Below are 13,506 nucleotides of genomic sequence, written 5' to 3' on the forward strand. Positions count from 1 at the left end.
CATGGGTGCCCTACATTTGTTAAGAGTTAAGGGAAGAACAAAGAAGTGAAGGAGGAAAGAAAGGAAGAAAGAAATACAAAGATCTGAGAAGAGAAGGTGCTAGGAGATGCTGAGAAGGTGTCAAATATTAATTTCATTATTGTCTTCTTTTTTTCTTTTGGGAAATGGAAGATGTATAGTTTCCTGTTGCTGCTATAACAAAATTACTACAAACTAAGTGCCCTAAAACTACATAAATTTATTCTCTTATAATTCTGGGGGTCAGAAGTCCAAAAGTGGGTCTCATGGGCTAAAATTAATGTGATGGCAGGATAGCACAGGGAGATCAGCTCAGTGCTTTGTGACCACCTAGAGAGGTGGGATAGGCAGGGTGGGAGGGAGACGTAAGAGGGAGGGGATATGGGGATATATGTATACGTATAGCTGATTCAATTTGTTATAAAGCAGAAACTAACACACCACTGTAAAGCAATTATACTTCAATAAAGATGTTAAAATAAATAAATAAAGTGATGGCAGGGTTGCATTTCTTCTGGAGGCTCTAGTGGAGAATCTGTTCCTTCTGTTTCCAGTTCTAGACACTGTTTGCCTCCCTCTTATAAGATCCTTGCGATTGGACCCACCAGATAAGCCTGGATAATCTCCGCATCTCATGATTTTTAATTTAATCTTATCTGCTAAGTCCCTTTTGCCACGTAAGGTAAGATATTCACACGTTCTGGAGATTAGGATGTGGATATCTTTGGGGTGAGGATGGGGGCATTACTCAGCCTGCTGCAGAAGGAAACCAGTATATTCTCCTACCTATCTGGTACATTGTAAACAGAGCCTCATCTAATTCTTCAACAAGCCTTGTGAAATATATGCCAGGATTTGTTTTTAAAGTTGAGGAAACTGAGCCTCAGCACAATTTGGGATTCTGCGCAAGGTCCAGTAGCCGGGATGCGAGCCCCAGTCCCTGAGCCGGAGCTCAAGCCAGCCTGCCTAGTGGCCTTACCTCCACTCATCTCTCCCACTTACCCCTACTTCCTCTTTCTTGTCTGGGCCTGTCCTCCAACTCCCTGAACAAGCTGAAGCTTCTGTTTCCCAACTCCTCTGTGCTCTCGTGATGACAATGCAGCCGTGGCTTGGTGCTGAGGTTTGCTAATCAAGCAAGCCAAGCCAGCTGCCCCTCAGAATCTTCTTTTAGGCTTTTTTCTACCTCTCCTTTATTCAACGAGCACTTTTTTTTGAGCTATTGGGCTGGGTGCTAGAGCAGCAGGGAAGATAGGCCTAAGCTAAAAATGTCAGGACAGTCTACATGATACATATTATATCAGACATAAGGACTGAAGCATTATAGGAAGCCAGAGCAAGTCCTGGGAACTTTGTGTGAATCTTTCTCTTGGACCTTGGGAGAAATCTAAGCTCCAGGGAATAAGCAAAGGCTTCTTTTTCTTTTGAGCCTCCTAGGGGACCATACATGATTAATCTTTGTGTTCCTGGTGTCTTTCCCATAATTGTGTTCCATAAATATTTGAAAGTTGGGAACAGGGTCAAGACAGGAACAGCAAAAAGCAAGCAGTGTCTGAGACCAGCAAAGGGTTAAAGGCCACTGCAGAAGGCAGGCAGTGCTTTTGTTTTCCCTCTCTCTCTATTCTACCTAGCAACTGATGACACTAACTATTTCCCCTGTTTTTAACTGGGCGAGAACCCTGAGTGTCACTCAGTTGCTGAATCCCTTAAGAGCCGGTAGAGTATAGGTTCTTGAAAGATCAGCAGGGACCTGTCAGTGTTTTGGTTAAAAGAATCGGAAAGAGAAGGATTTTAGAGGGGCTGATGGTGCTCCTGTTACCTCTCATCGTTGCATTAGCAGTGATGCACAGTGATGCTCGTGAGTACCCCAAGTTCTCTTTGCTCTGAACTCTTCAGCTGAGGCAGCCTCAGGGAAAGAGCTTGTCTTCCTAAAACTTCTGGTGAAATGATTAAGAAGCCAGGGGCAGAAAATTGTGTTTATTAAACCCAGGACTTGTCAGAGGGTTGGACTAGCTGTACAGTTTTCCAATTCACGTGTGTAGGATTTTGATGTCACCTGCCTTCTGAGGGGTTGGAAGCCATTCTGGAAAGACCCTCTGGGTAACTTCCTCACTTCCTACTTCCCTTCTGAGCATTGCTCCCTTTCTTTTCTGTTCATGTCTTTTCTTTTACTTTTGTTTTTCCTCTCTACTAGCTTGGTAAGTCTCATGAGGATGTGGTCAGAGTTTCAGGGCCATTAAACAGTAGAGCAGATCCATTGTTCAGGTTTACTTGTTTTTCCTCTTCACCACAATCCCAACCTGTAACACAAGATCCCAGAAAGATAAAACCATGGTTCTGGACTTGTTTACTAGGTGTAAGAGATGTCAACTGAGTAGAAGGAGTTTTTCATTGTTTAGGGAGCCTATGTTACTAGGGAAGCAGTTGCTTTCTGTTGCCTGCAATACATCAAAAGACCTGTGGGCTGGAAGCACCAGGCTTCTCTGCCCTAAGCAACTGCTTTCCCAGCTAGGGGCCAGCACTCCCAGATGGCTGCCGGGCAATGTCTCCATCTCAGTCTGGGCCACCACCATAGGCAGTGATTCATGAGCATGACAGGAAGGAGCTCTTTCAAATCGTCTGTGTGTTAATTATACAAATGTTGGTTGATGACCTACTGTGTGACAGCACTTTTGGGGACATGACCATGAACAAGACAGACAAAGGTCCTGCTTCTATAGAAACTTAATCCAGAAAAAGTCCTACCGTTCAAGTCAGAAATGGGAAAGATTGAGGGTGAGGGTAAGAGACAGAGGATAAAAAGAGGAAAGGAGTGATATTTCTAGAATGTAAAAAGCCTATATATTACCTGTATTTAATCCTCAAAGAACTCTCCAATAATATGACCACAGTATCCCCTAAACATAATCTTTCATGTAATGGTCTAACTGACCCTTGTGGCAAGCTAAGAAAATATCCTCATTTCCAGATGAGGAGACCCAGGCCTAGAGAGGTGGACTCAGCTCACATAACGAGCTGAGTCTGAAGTACATGCAGGTCTTTTAGCCTACAGTCTGGGGCTTTTCCTCAATATCACAGCACCTCTGGATGTGGACGCTTGGCGCTTCGATAATAGGTGGAATGAGAAATAGAACCAGTCATATATAAAGGGCAGGGAAGGTCGCTTTGTGCCGGCTATTCTCCTTTTGACTCCTTCCACTCCATCCTTCTCTGGCCTGTCTTGTGCCCTGGGAGGCTGACTGCTACAGAAGGTATCACCCAGTCTCTCTTGCAGGCTGATTTCTGTTCGGGTTCACCCAATGGGAGATGTTGAAAGGACAGCAGTCACAGAGGAAAGAGAGGTTGGGGTATTTCCTTCTTCCTCTTTCCCCACTTTGTTTAATGTTTCTGGCAGTAGCTGTGTCCCTCTGCAATACAGTTTTCTCTGAACAGCCCTTTCTTCATGGTTCTAGCTCCCATTAGGCCTCAGGAGCACTATTTGCTCCTCCAATCTCTACAGCCCTAAGGGTGGTAATGGCTTCCTATAGTTGTTAGCTTATGGGTGCCCTATCATCCCTCATCTGTTCCTGTAACTTTGCTCATACCTCTGCGTGAAGTCCCTTCATTAAAGTTTCTTCATGTGACTCATCTGGGATGAAGGTTGTTACCTGCCAGGATCCTGACTGAGTGTTCTGAGCATTGAGGGAAGGGAAACAGGGTTATGAAAAAGGTCTTGGTCTACTTGATATTTGGGCCTAATGCTAGCCCTGAGTAGGAGCTTCTAGACATGGAAACACAGGGAGGAGATACCAGAGTGTATGGGGGTCACAGTTCAATGACAGGATCAGTCCAACATCACTTCCAGTGTGTTGATTTCATTGACTCCATGGCCTGTAGTAGACTGTGCTTTCCTTTGTACTTCCATAGCTCCTGCTCACAGCTTTATAACTTTTTATTTACCAAAATCTTTCCTTCAAGCCTCTCCTTAAAGGCAGGGAGAGAGATCGTCTCACTTTTCTCTTCTTTATTTTCCTCATACTTCCTAGTGACCAATAGGCACTTAATAAATGCCTCCTGGAATTTATGTTCCAAGGTGACGTCCCTAAGAAATTGAAGTGATCTGACCGTGTGCCATAGAGAACTTGGTCAGCAATAATGACTAAATTCACAACTGTGGTTTATTCTAGTTGCAGAATTTGTATGAAAAAGAAAGATGTTTCATGCTTTACAGCTCCTCCTGTTCTTCATTTCAGCCTGTGGGAGACGGTGAGCTGGTGACGTGGGTGGGTGTCATCAGGGCGGGGGCATGCATGGGATCTCTCTTGCAGAGGCATATGTGGTTTGTGTTTCATCCTGAAAAAGCCAAGGTCAGTCTCTTGATATTACTCATAACTCTATGGATATTTCAATCTGCTATATCAATCTGCTTCATGAATGATGAAGTCCTTCACAGACAAGGAGAAATGATGGATAAGTCCCCTGAACTGTCAACTGGGCTAGCGTTAAAAGACAGATTTGCAAATTATCTGCTTAGAAATGACCTTGAGTTCCAAGAGTTAACATGAGAAAATATGGGCATTTGCTATAGACATTATTAGACTTCAATCTGTTTCCATGGAGCTGTTGCCAAGGCACATGCAGTAGAAATTTCTCCAAGATACTGTTTTACTCCCTTAAGGCCTTCTTGGTTGACATTGAATCTATCTAAATCTGAGAAATTCAACTAATTTGTAGATTTTCTTCTGACTAGTTGCAATATTTGTCTATTCTCACTAAAACGCATTGACCTCAGTCATCCTGTTACCCCAGAAGGATTGCCAAGGACTCGAAGGAAGGGGCCTAGGTTAAAGATCAAACAAGTGGCTCTTTAAACACTTGCTTTATGAAACCCAAATTGAGACAGATGACATTCTTTCTGACAGCCAAATTTATATTTATTATGGAAAACCCTTCAAGAGTATAAGTACCAAATCACATTTTGTTACAACTTCAATGAATCATTTAAAAAGAATAAAATTCATAAAAATGTAATTCTTCTGGGAAATAGGAGAACATATTGTCGTCATTGTATACAGAGAGTACTGGGGAAAAAAAACCCACCAGGGCACATTCATTCATTCTCCAGAGTTCTACATGGCCCACAGTGATCTCCTTGCTATTCCTCAAATACATGGAACAGGCAACTTCCTTGAGGACTCCGGCTTGTTGTTCCATCTGAAAGGTTCTTCTCCTATGACTCACTTCCTCACTTCATTCACATCTCTGCTCAGATGCCACCTGCTCAGAAGGCCTTTCCTGGTCCCTCTACCTAAAAGGTCAGCCCTCTTCACACTCTATCTCCTTTCCTTGCTTTTTTCCCTTTTTCTTTCTTAAATTTGTTTTTCTCTTTTTGAACTTTTTTCTTTTCATTTTCTTTTTTTCCCTTTTTCTTTATTATTATTTGTGTGTGTGTGTGTGTTTATTTCCTTTCCCTGCTTTATTTCTCTTCACAACTCTTGTCAGTAGCTGATCCTGTATTATATCTTCACCTACTGCAGGTCTGCCTTCTAGAAAGGAGGTCAGAGGGCTGGGATTTGATGTGTTCATTGCCGTATCCCTAGCAGCTAGGACTGTGCCTACTGGAAGTTCAGAAAAGGATAAAACTTAAAAGAGACATTGGTAACCTCCAAAGGGTAGCCTCAAAAGAGTAGCTAAAGAGTCAAACTGTCACATTCAGCACTTTCGGGCCCTCGATGACTTCCTGTAGTGAGAGGAGTTGTTAGGAGAGGGACTGGCAGTACTTGATGCGTATAGAACTACCTATATCACTGCATAGTTTGAGAAGTGTCCAAAGGCCCTCTTAACTAAAAATATCACCCTCCACTTCTCCCCCTCATTCCCACGATGCCTGAAATTCCAGAGAGTAGTTCCCAGGAATCATAATCATTTTGACTGTATTAAGGCATCGGGCTACTTGGGAGGGTCAACAGATAATTGGGACTTTGTTGAACTGGATATCCAATTGGGACCCACAGCCAATTGTAGGAAGGTCTGGAGCCGGGGTCCCCAGGGACTGGGAAATCCAGGACAGTGAGTCATCCTTGACACAAGGGGGCGGGAGAGAGCAACGGTGATCTGGGCGAGAACCCTGAAACAGAGCCTGGGATGGGGAAGTGCCTCTGCTTGGGATCAGCTGGGCAGTCTAAGGCAAAGGGGCTTCTAGCCTGAGAGGTCAGAGTGTAATTCCTGGTCCTCCACGTATGGATTCTAAGGATGATCTTGGGCAATTTTCTTCAACTCTCTGCACCCATTTGTCTACCTGTAAAATGGGAATTTTAAGACCTTTAAGACTCAAAAGGTTGCAGTGAGGAATAAATGTAACTCATGCCTATCAGAGGCTTAGCATGGTAACTAACACGTGGCGGCATGTGCTCAAGAAGTAAGTGCGGTTCTGAGGGTTATGATTCAGATTTTGCTGCCCTCCACGGCTCGCAGAAGGCTTAACTTCACAGCAGGTTTTCTGCCTCCTCCTTGAGGATCCCTCTGTGTGAGAGCAGGATCTCTCTCCTAGCTGCTGGAACACCCCATTGGTACCTCTTTTGTGGAACTTACTGCTTGCTGCCCTGTGTTTGCCCCCATGGAGGAATACCTGAAAACACTTTATCAATTATTTTATAATCTAGTGTTTCACAGCCTTTTGTCAAAACGGTCCAACTAGTTAATCTACAGGTTAAAGGGAACATAATATAGGATGTAAAGTCACCACTGCATTTGGTCTAATTGCTGTTCGGTTGTGTTGTTCAGGATTTTCAGCAATCTATCACAGGCTATTGGGACAGAGCAGCAAACGCTCTTTGAGAAGCCACTTGACTGGTCTGGACAGAAGACCAAATTCAAAATTGTAGATTTCAGTTCAATGAGTGGATTGATGTTCATGGAAAGGGAGAGAGAAACCTAATTTCATAATTATTGCAGCAAGAAGAATCAGAAGGTTAGATTGAATCATACGAAACTGCCATGTTGGTAGATCAAAAATGGTCAAGTACAGGTCTTTTCAAATGATTCAACCTTCACAGTTCTTGTAGAAATCTAATCATCCAGGCAACATATCCATAGGCTATAACTTATGACAAGGTCTAATGCGACATGAGAGAAAGGGTACCATGGACTTTCCCCTATTTTTTCTGTGACTCAACATCTGTCAACCAACTTCCCATCACAGCTGAGGTAGCATTTTGGAAGCCCAACTGAGGAGCAAGCGTGACTCATACCTGTGGACGCACCAGATGGGTAATTGTATCCATGGCAAACGAAGGGGAGAGGGCTGTGATGTTCTGGAGCAGAGCCACAGCTGCACGAGGCTGGATGGGCAGATGACCGGCAGATGGAGGCCAGCCTTTTGGGGCAGAGCAGCCTTTGAAGTCAGGGCTGGCTAGTGGAGAAAAACTGCTCCAAAACCAGGAATAAGACTGAGATTGAGGTTGGAGAAAAGGGCATTAGTATTGGCAACAGACCATGTGCCTCTCTATTTACCTCTTATAAACTCTGGATAATGCAAATCTTTATGAAGTCACATTTTTATAAGAAAGTGAAATTACATGTATTGTAAATATTATGTATGGAGATAATGTCAGTGATACTCATTTAGAATAAATCCTCCCATTCATTGAGCAGTAATGCCCCAAGTTGGTAATACATTTTTTTTTTTTTTTTGCTTGTTGGCATCTACTAGGCATGTAGACCCCAGATGTCATAAAATGAAATACAGATTCCAAGGGAAGTTCTATACATCAATAACACAGTCTCTTCTTAAATCCCTTCTTCCTTGCTCTCTCCCATTCTTTGCCTGGAATTTGATTTCTATGAGGTTTTTGCTATCAGTAACTGTGGAAGCCATTCCTATCTATTTCTTTGCCCCTCATCCCTTCAGCTCCAGCCGCAGGCCTTATTGTTGCTGGAGTGTGCGAGCTTGACCTCTCTTCAGGGCCTTTGTACAGGCCCCCCTGCCTGTACTGCGGTCCCCACATGTCTGCCTGGCTCCCTCACTCCCTGCAGGTACTTGTTCAGAAGTCTCCTTCTCGGAGCGGTCTTCTTTGCAAATTTTTCTCCATTGCATTTTTGAATTTTATTTTTTTTATACAGCAGGTTCTTATTAGTTATCCATTTTATACACATTAGTGTATATATGTCAATCCCAATCTCCCAATTCATCACACCACCACCACCACCACCCCGCCGCTTCCCCCCTTGGTGTCCATACGTTTGTTCTCTACATCTGTGTCTCTATTTCTGCCCTGCAAACCGGTTCATCTGTGCTGTTTTTCTAGGTTCCACGTATATGCGTTAATATACGATATTTGTCTTTCTCTTTCTGACTTACTTCACTCTGTATGACAGTCTCTAGATCCATTGCACTTTTTAAACAACATGTTATATGTATTTATTTTATATTGTCTGCCTTCCTCCTCTCCTCCCGTTAGGATGTAGGCTCCAGAAGGGCAGACATTTTTATCTGTTTTGTCTGTGGTGTGCTCAGGGCCTGGAACAGCGCCTGGCACAGAGGCGGTACTCACATGTTTGTTGACTACTCAGATGGAGACTAAAAAAGCGTGAGAACTAATGTTCCTGACTTGCTCTTCCTTTAGCCTCCACCTTAAAACAGTTGTACATCTGCAAAACCTTTCTAGAGGTGGAGAAATAGAACCGTTTGCAAAATCGGTTGCAGATTCAACCATATTACACCTTTTGCAGACTCCAGGCTGGATGTAAATTAGATTTCAGCTCTGCTCCCTTTATGAAAAGTGTTTTTTAAAGTATAAGCTCCTGGGAATTCCCTGGTGGTCCAGTGGTTGGGACTTGGTTCTTTCACTGCTGGGGCCCCAGGTTGGATCCTTGGTCAGGGAACTAAGATCCCACAGGCCGTGTGGTGAGGCCAAAATAATTTTTTTAAATTAAGTATAAGTTCAAGTTAAATAGATTCATACTCATTCCAGCGTACTTAATTGTTTTGAAGCAGAGAAATAAGTGTCTTGCCAACAATTTAATTCACAAATATTTACGAAGCACCTACCATAGGCTAGGCTTCCTATGCTAGGCCTTGTAGGAAATACAGAGGGAAGAAAGTAAGTCCCAGTTCTTTTTTTTTTTTTAAGCTTTTTTTTTGGTATTTATTTATTAATTTATTATTTATTTATTTTTGGCTGCATCGGGTCTTAGTTGTGGCATGTGGGGCGGGATCTTTTTGTTGCGGTGCACAGGCTTCTCTCTAGTTGTGGTGCGTGGGCTCAGTAGTTGCGGTGTGCAGGCTTAATTGCCCTGCAGTATGTGGGATCTTAGTTCCCCAGCCAGGGATGGAACCTGTGTCCCCTGCATTGGAAGGCAGATTCTTAACCACTGAACCACCAGGGAAGTCCTGTCCCAGTTCTTAAGTACCTTAGGATTGAGAAGAGGGGAGGAGGTGAACGAAGACAAAGAGAATAGAAGGCAGAATATGGCAGCTGTTGTTCTGGGGATAGAATTTGTGCTTCGGCTTTACCCTGGCTCTTGTCTTCATAAGAACCAAGACTTCTATGATTATCTTATGTCCAACCTCAGAGGTTTCCACTGTGCTGCCTCCCTACCCACACAGGAAGGGAAAGGGGTGGGAAATAAAAGGTCAAAGCAGTGCAGAGGGACACTGGGACCCTTACGCTCTGCCCAGGCCTGGGGGAGACCAGCCTCCATCTTGCCCAGCACCGCAGCTGACATGCAGGATACAACCTCCAGGGAGGGCCCACGGGGCAGGGGTGCCTGCTCTGAACCCTGGGGTAATATCCCAGGGATATTTCTGGCTCCCACATATCTCTCCCTTCCCCACTGCACTAAAAACTTCATCAGTTAGTTGTTCCCAATATAGGATAACTCCCAAGGAGGGAATTATCATACTCCTTTTGTATGCAGTAGGTACTCCACAGATATCTGTAGATAAATGGGCTTACATCACAGGAACCTCCTGGCGACTCAGTGATGCCATGGCAGGCCTGTGCAGTGATGTATTCTGGGGTAGAAGATGTTTCCAGTCATGCCCCCTGTCACGTCACCTGGGCACCCACCTCCACATCCCCATGTCAACCCCTCCCTTCCCGCCTGCATGTGTATTCCAGGGTTTCCACACTTACCAGAGAATGATTGGCTGTGAGTTACTGGAGGATGGAAACACCACGGGGTTTCCCCAACATGCATATGACGGACAGGATTTCATTATCTTCAGTAAAGATACCCTCTCCTGGATGACTATGGATAATGTGGCTCACATCACCAAGCAGGCATGGGAGGCCAGTCAGCATGAGCTACAATATCAAAAGAATTGGCTGGAAGAGGAATGTATTGCCTGGTTAAAGAGATTTCTGGAGTATGGGAAAGGTACCCTACAAAGGACAGGTAAAGAGGAGGGAGAACACCTTGTCCCCATATCCTCAGAACCCATGGTTTTATACGTAACTTCCTCTCATCTAAGTTATAGCGACCCTATTCTGAAATCCATTTTGTTACTATCATGGTCTGTAACTCTCCATGAAAACTTTCCCTAGTTATTTGACAACGTTCAGCAGTTCCCGTGGGCTCTAGAGCGCAGGCTCAGTAGTTACGGCACGTGGGCTTAGTTGCTCTACTGCATGTGGGATCTTCCTGGATCAGGGCTCGAACCTGTGTCCCCTGCATTGGCAGGCGGATTCTTAACCACTGCACCACCAGATAAGCCCCAACCATCTTAATTTTAATGGTTGCAGGTAACAGAAAACTACTCAAACTGGCTTTAGCACAAAGAATTTGTTGTTGTTGGCAAACCAGGGTTCTGGGTCATTCTTGGTTTTAGATGTTTCCTGCAAAGAAGAAAATTAATTGGGAAATGTAGTTGCTGAGTTCTAATACTGTGTACTCAGTACATAAGATACTTCTCTTTAACTTGAACTTCTTCTTCCTAGAGCCCCCACTGGTCAGAGTAAATCACAAAGAAATTTTCCAGAGATTGCAACTCTTTACTGCAGAGCTCACGGCTTTTACCCCCCAGAAATTTCCACGATCTGGATAAAAAAATGGGGAAGAAATTGTCCAAGAAATGGATTATAGAGACCTTCCTCCAGGTGGGGATGGGACCTATCAGACATGGGTGTCAGTTGAGCTGGATCCTCAGAGCAGCAACCTTTACTCCTGTCATGTGGAGCATGGCGGTATCCACGTGGTTCTTCAGGGTTCCCAGGGTAGAGATGGGGTTGTGGCTGTCTGGGGAGTGAGACTGAGGAAGGGGGGTGAGCAGGAAGCATGGATCACTGCGTGCTTTAGAATGGGTCTGTTCAGTCAGAGGTTCTCTCACTTTTCGGTCTCAAGCCTCCTTTATACTCTTAAAAAAATTATTGAGTAACCCAGAGAGAGCTTTTGTTTATTTAGGTTATATCTGTTTCTATTTACTGTACTACAAACTAAAAATTAAAAAAAAATTAAACACTAGAAAACACAAGCACATATTCCATTTGCTATCAGAGTGATGATGTCATTTCATATCATGTGGCCTCTAGAAAACTCCACCGTGCCCACGTGAGAGATGGAGGTTTAAAAAAAGCCGGGGGGGAGATCATGAATTAGATCTCATGGACACCTTGATTGGGTCTTGAGGACCCTTGGGGCATTCGGACCATACTTTGGGAGCTGCTGTTCCTCTGTTTTAGACTATTCTCCACAGAGCTGTGAAGTAAGAAGTGACAGTACGAAAAATAGTGTCGGGCTTCCTGATGATTGCAGGTACAAAAGTTCCCAAACGTTAACATAGAAGAGGAGGAGCACTCGTGGATTTTCCCTCATTTGCTTTGCTTTTAGAATCAGAAACTACGCTTCTGGCGATGAAAGCTGTTGGGTTCATTGTCCCCGCCACTGTCCTGTCTGGAGTTGGTGTCGTAGCCTGGCAAAGGAAGCCCTGAGGTGAGAGGCCTGTGGAAGGATCCTAGGAGTTGGCAGACTGTCTCTCCACAGCTCCAATGAGTTTTATTTTCTGCACCTGCCACTCTAAGCTCCATTTAGAAATGGGTTGGGCCTCACTTTGCAATCACAGGACCTAGAACACCCCTCTCACCGTATAGGGAACACAAACCATGGATGATGCTTGTAAGGAGAGTGGTCTGTTCCATAGGTGGCGCCTGACATCGACAAAGTGGTACAGTTCCTGTCCAGGTGGACAGTCCTCCTAGAAGGTGTGGGTCAGAGAAGATACAGTGACATTGGTTTGTCTTTTTCCAAGTGATATTGTTATGATTAATTACTATCAACTTTTGAGGGAATTTTGTCCTTGGTTTCAAAACTTCTGTAAGTTTTCCCATTTTGACAAACATTCTGCTTCCATCATATGGAAGTCACTTTTCTTCTAAATTCATCTTTCAACCCATGAAACGTGGAAGAGATACCTTTGGAAAATGGAATTCAGGGTAAGAAAAAGGGGAAGGAAAAATGGGAGAGATATAGGCTCTTAGTACCTTGGGGAAAAAACTTCATTCATTCAGTAAACATGTCTTAAGTGCCTACCACGTTCTAAGCCCTGTATTAAATGCTGGGATGTAGCAATGCAGAAGACAGACATGATCCCTCTTAGAGAGCTTACAGTCTAGTTTTGTAAGGTCATTCCCCACCTCTGGCCTCACTAGGTGCTCAAGTTGATCACAGCATAATATTGATGAGTCCTGGATAATGGGTTTGAAGCCAGTGTGGGCCAGGAATTTGGCTTTGTGTCATAGCCACAGACTGAAACCTCGATTCAGGTGATACCATGCAAAGCATGTTATTAGTTCAAAGTAAAACCAACCCTCTACTAGAAAATTAACTCAGAGTTAATGGGCCATTATGTTTTCTTTAGAAAGTATAGCACTAATCCCAATCCAGCGAGTGATAGCTGCTGAAGCAAAAAAAAATTTTTTTTCTTTTTATACGGGGACACACCTCTCTCAAGAACGATACGCACCGTGTGTTCCTGCTTTTTATCTTGCGGAGTTTGTGAATTTGAGTTAAAGTTTGTCAAGTACTAAGAGAATCTTGACCAAGTATACTAAAAATGTCAATGCCAGCTTCTCAGTCTTTGCTGAACATTGCATACTTTATTTTTGAGCTGTAAGGAAAAATGCACATACCTGACTAAAAACTTCTCCTTTCAGAGCAAAATGGAGTTGTCTACCTTCCTACACCAGATCACTGACGGGAGATGGCTATTTTCCAGCTGTCTTTCCTCTAGGAACCATGGTCTCCTCTGTCCCATATGGACCCCAAGTCCAGCGCTCAAAGCTCTTGACCACACCCACAACAGACATGGACATTATAGGATTAATTATTTGTGGCAGACAGATAGGAGCTACAAAATGTTATTTGTTCTTTGGCTCCAAAAAGACTATCAGCTATCAGGCTCTTTGGATGGACTCCTTCATTACATTTCCCCTAAATGTGGCTGTTCTCATGGCACAACACTTCTTTACATCCCATTTGTCAACAATGGTTTGCGGGTAGGTTAGCAAATCTCAG

General features: G+C 43.8%; 1 protein-coding gene across 1 annotated transcript; it reads left to right on the forward strand.

Annotated features, from left to right (window-relative positions):
- The first annotated feature begins 1,818 nt into the window (after positions 1–1,818).
- On the forward strand, positions 1,819–11,924 carry LOC136127924 (major histocompatibility complex class I-related gene protein). Its single transcript, XM_065883568.1, is given in 6 exon segments — positions 1,819–1,873; positions 10,117–10,392; positions 10,935–10,964; positions 10,967–11,040; positions 11,042–11,210; positions 11,824–11,924. Coding segments are annotated over 6 exon segments (705 nt in total).
- The last annotated feature ends 1,582 nt before the right edge of the window (positions 11,925–13,506 follow it).

This window comes from Phocoena phocoena, chromosome 1, assembly GCF_963924675.1.
Source record: "Phocoena phocoena chromosome 1, mPhoPho1.1, whole genome shotgun sequence".
Taxonomy (NCBI): Eukaryota; Metazoa; Chordata; class Mammalia; order Artiodactyla; family Phocoenidae; genus Phocoena; species Phocoena phocoena.